This window comes from Penicillium antarcticum (genome assembly GCF_028974205.1).
Source record: "Penicillium antarcticum strain IBT 31339 chromosome Unknown utg000009l_segment0_segment0, whole genome shotgun sequence".
NCBI classification, from domain to species: domain Eukaryota; kingdom Fungi; phylum Ascomycota; class Eurotiomycetes; order Eurotiales; family Aspergillaceae; genus Penicillium; species Penicillium antarcticum.
In genome coordinates, this window is record NW_026695307.1 from 2269177 (window position 1) to 2282171 (window position 12995).

Below are 12995 nucleotides of genomic sequence, written 5' to 3' on the forward strand. Positions count from 1 at the left end.
AAAGCTTGGCACTGGGAAAGACGATCGGCTGCGGTCCGACGGTCGGGAGCCAGTTCGGATATGTAAAATCGGGAGTTACGAAGAGTGACCTGCACTACTTAGTTTTGCCGAACTGTTGAATTCCGACGGATCGTTTCTGGGTGAATTTAGCTGTATGGCCATACCATAGTTGCTCGGGAATGACGTTACACTTATCACTTGTATAGATCTGCCCTTCCACATCTTCCTCTATCCTCAAATACCCCCATTACCCCCTCATACACTCTCTCCTTCTCTTCCCTTTACCCCAATAACCAATCCAATCCACCACAATGCCCTTCGTCCAAGCAAACAGCCACCGCCTCAACTATGCCGACTCCCACCCCGCAGGTCCTCCAACCCCAACAGGCCTAACCTTCATCTTCATCCACGGCCTCGGCTCCTCGCAAAACTACTACTACCCCGTAATTCCACATCTAACAGACTCCCACCGCTGCATCACAATCGACACATACGGCTCTGCCCGCTCTCCCTACACAAATGATGACGTCTCAATCCCACACATAGCAGAAGATGTCATTGGCGTCCTGGATGCCTTGAGAGTACGCAAGGCCGTGGCCGTCGGCCATTCCATGGGTGGTCTCGTGGTAATTGAGCTTGGCGCGCGGTATCCGGATCGTATGCAGGGCGTTGTGGCCATTGGACCCACGCATCCGTCGGATATGCTCGTGACCGTCATGAGTAAGAGGTCGGAGACAGTTCTCGAATGTGAGTTTTTTTTTCCTTTTCAATCTCATCTTTAGTCTATCATTATACTTAACCAGCCCGGGGATACTAATATCTTTTGTTCCTATTAGCTGGGATGGAATCAATGGCAAACACAATCCCCTTCGGAGCTGTAGGCTCGCGCAGCACGCCCCTCCACAAGGCTTTTATTCGGGAACTGATCTCCGGTCAGGATCCTAAGGGCTATGCGGCGCTTTGTCGGGCTATTGCTAGTGCGAAGCCGGCTGATTATGCTGCTGTTAAGGCGCCTTTCTTGCTTATTGCGGGCGAGGAGGATAAGTCTGCTTCTATGGAGGGGTGTCAGTATATCTTTGATCATGTTTCGAGTGAGAAGAAGTTTTTGGAGGTTCTTAAGGGGGTGGGACATTGGCATTGTATTGAGGCTGCTGATGAGGTTGGAGGGTTGATTGCTAAGTTTGCGGGTGTTGCTAGGACTTAGATTGTTGTTATGTAGAATTTAATACAAGACTGGTATAGAATAGGGTCTGCTTTGTAATCTTGTGCGTGAGAATCCTGGTCTACTTCAGAACGTGAGGTTTGAAGAGGAAATCCTATCCACGTCAAAACGATATAAATTTACTTCAGTTCAATTATTCAGTAGAAATGATATTATGTAAAGTTCTTAGATCCAATATGTGCAGAGAACGCTATCGTTATTAACATGAAATCAGAAAATGCCACTATGATGTTTTGCCTCGCTTATACGCTGTTGGTAGTCCCATCCTTGACCAGCTTAACATCATAGTTAAGCTCAAGCCCAGCCTCGGGATCATCCTTGCGTGGCACAAAGTCCACAACGAGGGAGTCCTTCACAGCAAAGACAGAGTCATTGTCCAGGTACTTATCCTTGCGATCGAAGATCTGGGTAGTGAGGGGACGGTAGCCTTCACAAGTAGCCTAAAGCATACATTAGCATCTCTGCAAAGATAACACCACACGACAGGGTCCAAAACTTACAAGAATATGAATATGAGCAGGACGGAAGGGGTGACGATCCATCAGCTCAAGCAACTTGCCAGCAGGACCATCATTAGGAACAGGGTAAGGTGTCGGGCGCAGGCAGTAGAACCAGTAGCGACCCTCCTCATCAGTCTTGAACTTGCCGCGCAGGTTGAATTCAACCTGCTCGGGATCCTGCTGCTCATACAATCCATTCGTGGAAGCCTGCCACACTTCGACAGCGGCACCAACAAGCGGCTTCTTAGTCTGGAAGTCCATCACACGACCCTGCATAAAGGCCATCTCAGCATCAGCAGGCTTAGACTTGACGATATCCTCGCCATTCTGGCGCCAGGGTGTATCAGCGCGGAAGAAGGGACCCAGGATGGCTGTGGCGGTGGGCGCATCTTTAGCTTCCTCGGCGAGCTTGAAGGTGATTTCGTCGACGAGACTGTTGCACAAAGAGAGATATGTTAGCAACCCCGCGCTTTTTTCCTTCCTTTCGTTGCGCGCGATCGCGGGTAGATGTTCGGCTTACGATTCAAGTCCGAAGACGTCGCACACCAGTTGACCTTCGTTGCGCTTGTCGTCGCTCATTTGTCCAGCCCAATTGAGCATCTTCACGCCCGCCATCCACTCGTCGACGGTGAGTTCCTCCTCGCGCGCATAGTCGTGCATGTGGCGGATCAGCCCGGTCATAAGCTGGCGCATGCGCGGTGAGGTCTTTGGGCCCATCGACTCGATGACCCTATCAGTGAAGGTGGGGTCGAAGCGGTGCGTCGCCATGTTTGCGCGTTGGTGATGTGGTGGTAAGTGGTGAGGGTGAGGATGAGGCAGAATCGAGTTCGTGGAAGGAGAGAAAGTTTACAGGGAAAGAAGAGCGTCAGAAACAAAATAGCATTCGACTTTTAGCTGATTTGCAACCCCATATTATATATGCGCCTTGATCCGACGGGAGTTTGGCCGCCGTGGACCAATTGCCTCGTCCCGGAAGAGGTGGATAGCTCGGCCCCAGGTCTGACCATAACCATGACGCTTATTCGAGGATGACCCCGCAAATCCACGGCGCTGGTGGCATGATTGGGTCTAGGGGGCGTCGGATGTGAAGGTTGAACGAGTGACGGTCGGTTGCGCTTCGGATCGGCTGGCAGATTCACTTCCGATCTCCCCGCAGTCGGATGCGGATTGACAAACTTTGGAGTATAGAAACAATGAGATGTATACGGGGAAAGGGAAATTGAGGCTAATGTCTTTTCTGATTGATATGTAGAAGGCTAAGCTAGTCTCCGCGGTTGTAAACTACTTTTGTATATATATTTCTATAAATATGCAGCTCATCGTCGACCCTTCAAGTTTCCCTTCGGATTGCCCTTATTAGCAAGATGCCCCGGAAGCTCCTGCAGGACCTGCCCGCGTTCCCAAAGCTTACCCAAACCGGCCTTACGCTCCACAACAACATCAAAGAAGCCAAGCGAAACGAACTTGGCTACTTCACCTTTCTCATCCTCCTTCGGTACAGGGATCCCCTCACTGAGAATAACACCATTCTCACTTCGCCAGAAAGGAATACCGGCAGCTAGTGCCTTCCGGATGTCGACATAGATCAAGACTTGCGCGTCGCGTCGCATGCCAGAGATGACTTGCGCCTCGCCGCTTGCTGGCTGGGCCGGCAGTGCATCCTTGTCCTGGGCCAAGACGACTTCCAACGATGGGCCAGTCGCGAAATGAATGTGATTCCGGCCCATGCAGCGTAGACCGCCGGATTGAAGAATTACGGGCCAGGTCGACCAGAATGTGCCGTGGACGACAGTATCGGGTAGTTTCGATTCATCGTCCAAGGAGAGTGGTTCGAGGAAGGATGCAGCCTCGACGGTCTTGATGCTGTGGCCTTGCGTTGCGCGAATTAAGAAGTGCGACGGGTCGTTGTCATTCACTGCTATAGTCAAAGCTTTGTCTGTAGCGGTTTGCTGATCATCGCTCGTGGCAGGCGCAGACTCCAGGACCATGGTCGAGGGCTGGTCGCCGCTTGCAGTGGCGACAGCCTCATGTTCGGCATCTGGTCCTGTCACTGGCACCGTTGTTGCTTGGGTGGTAGATTCGGTGGGCTGCGCAGATGGGATGTGGAGGAGTGCGAACCGCTTTTTGTCGGATGAGTCGACGGCATGTAAGATCTCGGGGAAGGTAACTTTGAGGGATTTGAGTTTCCTCCATTGTAGCTGGCTGATGGTGAGTATGTTCCACTGTGATGATTCGCAGGGTTGTAGGCATACCACGTCTGTTACGCTGGCGTAGCCTTGTTCATTCATCTTCAAGCCTTCCTTCTCGGCGGCATGGCGGAGCAAGAGGCTCAAAGCTTTAGAAACCTGCACATCACGACTTTGGCCTTGGCCCTGGCCACGGCCACGAGGTCTTTTCCCTTTCTCTGACATGATGTGAAGACGATGAGGGGTGTGCGGGGAGAAGCAAAAAGTCGGGAATAATTTGAAGTGGGGCAGATCTGGGATGCGGCTCTAGTATTTGAGTCTCAAGTAGGTCGGACTCATAGAAAATGAGTCACAAACCACAATATCGATTCAGTATTACATTAATATATAGACGAGACATATATCGGTGTCTTACTTTGAATTAGTATCGGAAATTTAAAGTGGGGGATATTCACATTGACATCATCAGATGTATACAATAACAAACGTGCTTACTTCCTTATTAAGATCAAAGAAGCAATGGGTATATACAATTGCAGAAAAGGAACAAGCCACATCTAGTCTTTGGTTCAGGTGCGAAGCCATAGCTATCATCGATCGCAAATGCAGCTACACTCTGCAACCGGACAGACCTTGTGCCGCTTGAACCAGTCGCTGGCATGATGTGCATGGAATCCATGATTGCAATGGATACAGAAGACCACAAATCGCTTCATCAATTCAGCACCAGTGGCCTTGCGGGAGGCTACGTCTGCATCAGCAGCGATGCTGGCGCGAGACATCGGATCTGGTGAGCCTAGCCATAAGGTACAGACTCCACATCGGGGCATATGCCTACCACAGCGCGGGCACACAGTTCCAGCCATAGTTGCAGGCGCGAGTGGGTTGCCCACAGTAGGGTGAACAGTCTCGCTTTTGGTTGTTGGAGAGACTTGGGATGAAGCATCGTGTTGGGTGAGAGGGCTGGTACAGTAATTGCAGGTCAGGCTGACCTGTTGTGGTGGCGTGGGCATGAGCTTTTGCCCGTCCACGGTCACAGCAAATCGGCGGGATCCCACATCGAATCGAGCTCGCTCGAGTTGCATTTTCCACGAGTTGATTTGGCGTCGGTAGGTTTCACGCCATGCCTCAAACTGGACGATTTGCTTGTCGTTGCCGATAAGCCGCGGCACAGTGTGGCTCATTGCTAACACCGGGGTTTGAACATCGTTGAATTTTCCAATGTATGACTGGAACAGGCCCATGGCGAGATGGCCCAATCCTGTGAGAACAATGCCTTCGACGTCACCCTGCCACATGGCCTCGTCTGTGGCAGTTTTCAGATATTCAGTTAGCTCGTCATCTGGAAGCCAGCGTAACGCGACCTCTACACGATATCTCAAAGGAAGCGTGGTCTCCTTGATGACGGCATTCCAGTCGCCTTTGCTCACAAGAGCAAGAATTGCTCGAGCATAAGGATCAATGAGCTCTGTAGCGATTTCTGCACAGGTCTCTTCCCAGTCTGTGCCGTTGTCTCCTTTGGCAGCACCGGCAATTGCCATTGCCAGCAATTTATGAGCTTGAGTAGGCTGGTTGCTTCGTAGCCCAAGATAAGCCAGTTTCGGCTCGTCTTGGAATACAGCCAGCGCAGCCGCCTTGGTATGTTGGCCTTCACCAGATAGTTTCTTGACTGACTCCTCTAATTTGCGGTAGTTCTGGGCTGCACCACATAGACGAAGACATAATCGGCGATGAGCAGGGAAGTCAGTGTCACAACCCTTGGTTTCGGGAAGATCCAGTTTCTCGGCTAAAGATGTTATTGCTGCCGCAACACTCTTCGGGTCATCGGGATTAGTGCTGATGCAACGTTTCTCCAAGCCTTGACCTATTCTCAGTCAGTATCAAACGATGGTTCAAACCCGGAGCCAAAACGAACCTATATTGTTGGTCCAAACGTTGCTCACACCTAGGTAGTTCAAATCCAAGCCATTGACAACCATTGATGTCCCTGAGGAGTCAGATCGAGCACCTAATATATGCATTAGCATGTATTTGACTTTCAAATGAACCAAATAACTCACGTTCAATCCAAGTCCAAAGGCCTTGCAGAGCAGGATCGTCTGAGACAATCTTTCGGTTACGAGACTCATCAAAAAGGTAGCCCTCCCTACACCTCGACTGATTTACGGCATTCAGAGTGAGCGCTTCCTTTGCAGTTAGCGTAACACCCAAAGCCCCCAAAGCCATAGCACGCTCTCGACTTTCCCGGCTCGGGACAGGATCTGGCTCTGCGACTTTTGGCGCAAAGAGTTGACCATTTGGTTTTGCTTCCTGCCCCTGTGAGCTTGAGCAGACGCGCGATCGGATATTTTCAACCAGCTCTGAGATTGGTGAAATATGCTCAGAGAGAGGATGGATTGATCTCACTTCCGAGTCGCGCGATGATATCCCGCAAGCCAGCACACTTTGCGGCGACATATCAACCGGCGCACAAGGTAATTGTGGAGTTATGATCTGAGGCTGCCCATGGCCATTGAGTGCGATAGCACTTGGTTGAGCAGAGAGACTTAGGTTCATGAAATCAAAGGACACAACCCGGTCCTTCTCCTGGCAGCCGCGGTTGGGATGATCGAATGGAACACAAACGTCCCGCACACGCTTGGTGTATACTGATTCTGGGTAGTTCCTGGAATAGCCCTGGCCGAGAGTGTCATCTATAGAAGAGCGGTATTCCTCCAGCAGATAGTCTTTGGCAATTTCATAGTGCTTGAAATGTCCGGTGCTGGAAAGTGCAGCTAAACTGCCTCGGTTGGTTTTGGAGAAGCGCAAGCTCCAGATGGAAGTCTTCGGATGGAACACATTTTTGAAATGAAGCGCAGCTGTTGCTGGGCCTGAGTCTGGCGCAGTAGCCGAAGACCCCAAAGATGGCGAGGCCAGCCGGGCGCCAACGCGACGATCCCACACGCAAATGGTGCTTTCATTGGAAGGCACGCAAGATGCGATATAATTCTCATCCAGCCAATCAATGGCCAGATTGTGAACACATCGTGTGGGAAATTGGATTGATGGAGCTCCAAGTCCCTCTATCTTATGCATTAGCAACTGTGTAACATGTGAATGAAGGCCGCGAGAACAAACCTCTAAGATCGTAAATCCTCACAAACTGTCCTTTGACACCAGTCACAAGGGTATCAGGTTGATCTCTAAAAAACTTAATACTTGTAATGGGCTCAGAGCTAGCAAGCTTTCTAAGTGGTTCAGTGAATCCTTTGCTCCCACCGGCCGGACTGAGTCGCTGATTGACATCCCAGATGTTCAAGCAAAAGTCGTTGCGCACGCGATCAAGACCAGATGCAACCAGTCCATGCGCACTAAATGCGACTGCATTGCAGTATCGCTGGTTGCGGACTGGGAAGGAAAGCGACTCCTTGCTATCACGGTCGAGGCGTAGGATAGTGGCTTCTCCGGACGACTGGCCCACGGCGATCAGGTTCTCATTGGAGACAGACCAGTCAAATGCACGAAAACCAGGGACATTGGATAGGGTAGAGAGCAGTTCATGGCGAAGATTCTTGCCATCGAACCCGGTCACTCTGCATAGACGAAACGACTTCCCCGTGACGTCGACGGACAGGAAGCGTTGATCGGTAGCCGACGAGGTCGGGGACCAGCGAATGGCAGACTCCATGCTGGTCCTAACAATTCAGCTTCCAAAGGCAAAGCTGCATAAGGAAATGAATAAATCGCAGAGACCGAGCGAGCAACAAGAGCAGATGTAAATCAAAGAGAGGGATGGTATGGAGCTCATTGGCTGGCGATCGTGGGGACGGGCCGACAATAGGCCGATATCTTTTTTTCTTATCAACTCAGCTTCGTCTTTTTCCTTCGCAGCACAACACGCAATGCCTAACCCCCATGATCCAGCTAAAAGGAAGACCCGTGATGGGTCTGAAGATGCTGCTCCTCGCAAGAAGCAGCAAAAGATCGATGAGGTCCAGTTCGAGGACTACGGCGATGGCGCCAAGCCCAAGGTGACCCGGAAGTTCAAGGACAAGTTTGCGCCAAAGCCCGAGAAGGAGTACCCCTCGGTCAATGACCTCAAAAAGCGAATCCGGGACGTGAAGCGACTTCTCAACAAAGTGGATTTGCCTGCTGATGCACGCATCCTGCAAGAGCGTGCGCTCTCCGGATACGAACACGATCTCGCGGACGAAACGGCGCGCAGAGAACGATCGCAGATGATCAAAAAATACCACTTTGTCCGCTTCCTTGGTATGTGAAGACAGATTCAATCTTAGTCAATCCCTTGCTAACGTGCTTTCCTTTTTTTGAATAGACCGCAAAACTGCCACCAAAGAACTCAATCGTTACCTGCGCCGCGAAAAGGAACAAGATTTGGACACGAAACAAAAAGCTCGCCTTGCTGAAAAAATCCACACTGCCCGTGTGAACCTCAACTACACGATCTACTACCCTCTCACCGAAAAATACCTCTCAATCTATCCCAAGTCAGATGGAAAATCGGATGCACCAGAGTCGGAGACAGAATCCAAAAGGCCGCAGACCGACGTCAGGTCTACTAAGCCCCCGCTTTGGTCTGTTGTTGCCAAGTGCATGGAAGAAAAGACACTGGATCTTCTGCGCGAAGGAAAATTGAATATCAACTTCAACGGAGAGAAAATCGCGACCGCGTCTGCCCCAGATGCCAGCCAGGAGAAGAGCAAAAAGAATGGTCAGCGGAAAGAATCCAAGGGTGTCTTACAGAAGGAGAAGCACCTGCCCAAGGATGATAAGAAGAGCAAAAGGGAGAAGCCGATGCACAGTGAACGTTCTTCCAAGCGCGAGGCGCCCCAAGAAGTTCACGCGGAGGAGCAAGATGACAGCGACGGTGGTTTCTTCGAGTAACCAGCGAAATCGCGATACAAAATTAGTTCATATCTTATTCATCTTGATATTCATCTTGATATCCATCTTAGCATTTCTACTGCAATTCAGCGCAATTGAACCAGAAACAGTCCAAACTTTATATCCAAACTCCAGCTTTTCGGTCCCCGTGTCTTCGAAATTCTTTTTCTATTCACTGTTTGCCGTGCTCGAGATCCTCTCGGTTATACAAGAGTGGCCATAGGCCCTTTCACAACCCCCACCTCTAAATGATCTTGATGATCAACCCCAAGGCACTCGAAATCGGCCAAAATAAGATCAAAAATGAGCGGCCAATTCCCAAAACGTATATTAAGTAGTAGATTTGCTTCGGGGTGTTTTGTATAAAGCCTGTCTGATGCTTTACGGCCCTGTGGACATATTTATGACTTGTATTGTGGTTGTTGCAGCATGTTATCTTTATATGGGCAAGTCGTGTAACGACTGTTCTCTGACTGTGTTTTGTTACTACTTGAAAATCAATTTACTTACTGGGGCAAAGAAGTATCATCCGATAGACTCAAACTACGCCAGAAAAGAAAAAAAGTTACGCGAAATGATATAGTTCTCATTGTTTTCGCAACCCAACAAGCTAGCAAATTGTCACGGAGATGAGCAAAGCAATGACAATGCAGCGAAAACAGAAAAGTCGAAAAAAAAAAAAAAAAAAAAAAAACCTTCAAGAAAATGAAGACTGCAAAGAAGTATCAAAAGCAAAATTCGTCCCCATTTCCCCCGTAGCAATACCGCGATTCCACACTCCCTCTCTTTTGCATTAGTAAAGCACGATATGTCTAAACAGCAACCTCATCATCTGTAGGAGATGAGTCAATCCCAGGAAATAATTCAACCCCAAGAGACGGTTCAAGTATAGGAGACAGTGCAGGTTCAGAAGATGACTCAAGACCAAAAGAAAGTTCAAGCCCAGGAGGTAATTCGAGTCCAAACAAGGGTGCAGAATGCAAGATGGCAATCTGTTCCGCGGAGTTCTCAGTGATCTGAGCAATGGGATTGATGGGCGGGGGTTTGATTTCCAGTTCCATTTCTAGGTTTGTCTCCGCCATTGATGTATCAGTATGGAAGGCTTCAACGGGCAAGACGAGCAATGTGCCATGCTCCTCATCAATTGGAACAGTATCCTGTGTCTCGATACTATGCATGAAATCAGCGGGTCCCTTGCGGGGATGGGTTTCAGCAGGCAGAGAAAGCACCGTGTCATTGCCCTCAACCATTGGAACAGGAGCCTTCGTGTCTGCGATATTAACAGAGTCATCGAGCTTCTCAGAGCTACTGGTATCGTTCAACTCAGCCGAGTCCTCGGGTTTGTCAGAATAGATGTTTGAATAGGGACGAATCAAGGAAAGATATTTTGCCCCCAACCCCTTGCTATCGAAGAACGCTTTCTGAACAGTCGTGGCTTCGCCATAAGCGTCCGGAGGGCCACAGCGGACATTGTACCCGTGGAAAGCCCACAACGGGTAAACCTGGAGGGAAAGATTGAGATGAGGGACTATCGCGCAGTGGTGATGATCAGCCGAGAGGATGTCACGAGCGGTAGCCGCACTCCGATAGCAAGCTTCGGCATCCTGTCCAAACGGCTTGTGGAGGCTCATCTGGCGGTCGATCTTGTGGAAAGCCCGTGCTGCAGATTCAGGTGCAACCACCGCGCCAACAGACCAGATTGGATGGGCTTTTGTGACGCTCGTATTGTATTCGTTGATCAGCCAGCCGATACAGGTTGCATGTTCACGACCGCAGAGGATGTAGTAGCCTTTATAGACTGGGAAGAATGGAAGGCCATGGGCCCAGATTATGGGCGCCGCGCCTGACGGCACGCGGTTTGGGTTAATGTCGCCGCTTTTGTTGAGGTCATATGGGTACCAACGGGCACGGTCCTGGAATTTTAGTGACTTGGTTGCCAGATAGACTAATTCATCGCAGAGGCGTGTGTTGTGTGGTGGGAATTGGGTTGTGCCGGTTTCAGTGAAGGACGGTATTTTGACTAACTTCAGCCGAGCCTTTTCTCTTGGGAGAATTGCGTTAGCGCCGATTCCGTCCTGGATTTGCCATTCGATGTCAGGGTTGTGGGAGTTGTGATCTCTCAGCATGTCGAAACAGTCGTTTTGAAAGTCCATTTGCTTTTCGAGAAATTGCTGTATTGCCTCCACTGATGGTTCACATGCCATCTTGGCATCCCGTTTCATCTTTGGTGTACCCGGAATGGACTTCGGGAATCCTGGGGCGTCCTTTTTTCGATCTTTCGGCATGATTGGAAAGAGAGGGGGAAACGGTCAAATGAAGATGAGTAACGAAGGAGCAATTGGTCACTTTGAGGGTTCAAGCAACTAGGGCAAGAATACCAGCGAGTAACGAAGACGACGTGAGACAGAAGAGGGCATGAATGATGGAAGACCGGAGGAAATGAAATGACGATGGCGATACACGTAGTGATTGTGAAGCTGGTCAATTAGAGGAGGTGAGTAAAATGGTATGGTAGGTGAAATAGTGAAGATGGTGTAATGTAGATCAGAAGAGGTGAGGCATGCAAGGCCAGGGACTTATTTGACGAAGATGAGGCTAGTCTCTTGAATAGATCAAGATCTAAGCACAGTATCATAGAGTAATGAAGACGACGCCTGGGACTTTGCAGGTGTGAGAAATGGAGGAGTGTCGGAGGTTAGACAAGAACGCAAGGGTGACGATATCAGAAGTGAAGATAGTGTTGGTCACCCGGATGTAGTGAGTAGGGAGGTGAGTGAGGTAGGTAAATCATCGGATATGAGGTAGCTGAGAAAGGAGATATATAAAATTCCGATGTCGATAACGTACTCGGAGGTGAAACTATTCACTTGAATAAATTATGCACCTAGGGTACAAGCATTAGCGTATAACGAAAACGAGATGCGAAAAGAAGGAGAAGCGAGTAATGGAGGAATGAAGGAAATGGAGCAATGTGACGTTGGCGATGGAAGTAGCCTGAGGAAAGCTAGACTTGGATGCAGCTCGTTAGAAGGTAGATAAAGTAGTGGACAGAATGCAGTTAAAAAGGAGAAACGAGAAATGCATTACCGGTGGCACAACTGATGAAGATGGAGCTAGTCACACGGTTAATATGAGTATCTAAGGCAAGATTATCAGCGAGTAACGAAGACGAGGTGCAAAAGGCCAAAGGCGTGAGTATACGAGGAGCATATGAGAAGAAGCAAGAAAGGTTGGCGATGGCGATACAAATAGCGAAAGTAAAAACCGTCACTTGAACGAGGAAGTAGGAAGGTAGGTATACAAGACGAGGCAATGGGAAAAATGAGAAGGACGATCCGAGTGCAATGTCGATCAACTAAACCGCAATTTATGAATGTTAAATGTACTCACTTTGTGAAATAGCAAGTAAAGTAGAAGGTGTTTGAATGGAAAAGAGGGCGCGAGTGAGGAGGCGGTAATATCAACACAATCAGCGAAAGCGAAGCTACTCACTGGGGGAAGCAGATGAATGGTCAACTAATGCAGAAGATCTTGTAACAGACGAGAGGGTGCGGTGGATGTCGTCAACCTCAACGTAATTGGCAAAGATGAGGGAATTCGCTTGCACGAAGTTAGTGAGCGGTAAATAACGAAATTATGGTGATGTAAATGAGAGAAAGAGGAGATTAGACAAGCAGTGTAAGTTGATTTGAATCAAATGATGAAGATGAATCGGGTGGTGCAGATGAAGCCGGCAGTGAGTTCCAAGCTGCTAGAGTAGATAGAACAGGTCTGATATCAGAGCAGGTAAAGCGGATAAAACAGTCAGAATAGATGAATCAGGTAGAGTAGACAGAACAAGTAGTGTAAACAAAGCCAACGAATATGAAGAAAGTAGCAGAGCTGGAGAACATCGAAGTCAAGCATAGATAATATCTTTCTTATCCTCCTACTTGGCTGCTCCACTCAAGTCCACGTAGCACACAGACTCGAGTAAATCCACGTTACCATCCTAGGTAATCTATAAAAAGAGAAAATTGTACCGAGAAAGTGTTCTCATAAAACAACCTTGTGAAGGTCAAAGTAAAGCTAATGTAAAACCACCCAAAGAGGCCCGATGAACCATACAGGTCCAAAACGCCAGTGACCCCTCTAGATGCGCTAGAGCTGAAAGAAAACTGAACTCAAGCTGATCACAAATATCAAAGGCTTGCAGTCACGCAA

At 49.1% G+C, this 12995-nt stretch overlaps 6 protein-coding genes across 6 annotated transcripts; 2 read left to right on the forward strand and 4 right to left on the reverse strand.

Annotated features, from left to right (window-relative positions):
* Positions 1-311: 311 nt before the first annotated feature.
* Positions 312-1204, forward strand: N7508_009217 (alpha/beta fold hydrolase; the record flags this gene model as incomplete). Its single annotated transcript, XM_058467280.1, has 2 exons — positions 312-747; positions 837-1204. 2 exons carry the CDS (start codon positions 312-314, stop codon positions 1202-1204), a joined length of 804 nt encoding a protein of 267 aa, XP_058315126.1.
* A 260-nt stretch (positions 1205-1464) lies between these two features.
* N7508_009218 (intradiol ring-cleavage dioxygenase) lies at positions 1465-2490 on the reverse strand (the record flags this gene model as incomplete). Its single annotated transcript, XM_058467281.1, has 3 exons — positions 1465-1662; positions 1723-2155; positions 2243-2490. The coding sequence occupies 3 exons, from the start codon at positions 2488-2490 to the stop codon at positions 1465-1467; spliced, it is 879 nt and encodes a 292-aa protein (XP_058315127.1).
* A 548-nt stretch (positions 2491-3038) lies between these two features.
* Positions 3039-4133, reverse strand: N7508_009219 (tRNA 2'-phosphotransferase; the record flags this gene model as incomplete). The annotated part of the gene is made up of 1 exon (XM_058467282.1): positions 3039-4133. The coding sequence occupies one exon, from the start codon at positions 4131-4133 to the stop codon at positions 3039-3041; it is 1095 nt and encodes a 364-aa protein (XP_058315128.1).
* A 365-nt stretch (positions 4134-4498) lies between these two features.
* On the reverse strand, positions 4499-7575 carry N7508_009220 (uncharacterized protein; the record flags this gene model as incomplete). Its single annotated transcript, XM_058467283.1, has 4 exons — positions 4499-5772; positions 5824-5916; positions 5969-6970; positions 7026-7575. The coding sequence occupies 4 exons, from the start codon at positions 7573-7575 to the stop codon at positions 4499-4501; spliced, it is 2919 nt and encodes a 972-aa protein (XP_058315129.1).
* Positions 7576-7789: 214 nt separating this feature from the next.
* N7508_009221 (Efg1 domain-containing protein) lies at positions 7790-8792 on the forward strand (the record flags this gene model as incomplete). Its single annotated transcript, XM_058467284.1, has 2 exons — positions 7790-8159; positions 8224-8792. The coding sequence occupies 2 exons, from the start codon at positions 7790-7792 to the stop codon at positions 8790-8792; spliced, it is 939 nt and encodes a 312-aa protein (XP_058315130.1).
* An 812-nt stretch (positions 8793-9604) lies between these two features.
* Positions 9605-11077, reverse strand: N7508_009222 (uncharacterized protein; the record flags this gene model as incomplete). Its single annotated transcript, XM_058467285.1, has 1 exon — positions 9605-11077. The coding sequence occupies one exon, from the start codon at positions 11075-11077 to the stop codon at positions 9605-9607; it is 1473 nt and encodes a 490-aa protein (XP_058315131.1).
* Positions 11078-12995: the final 1918 nt, after the last annotated feature.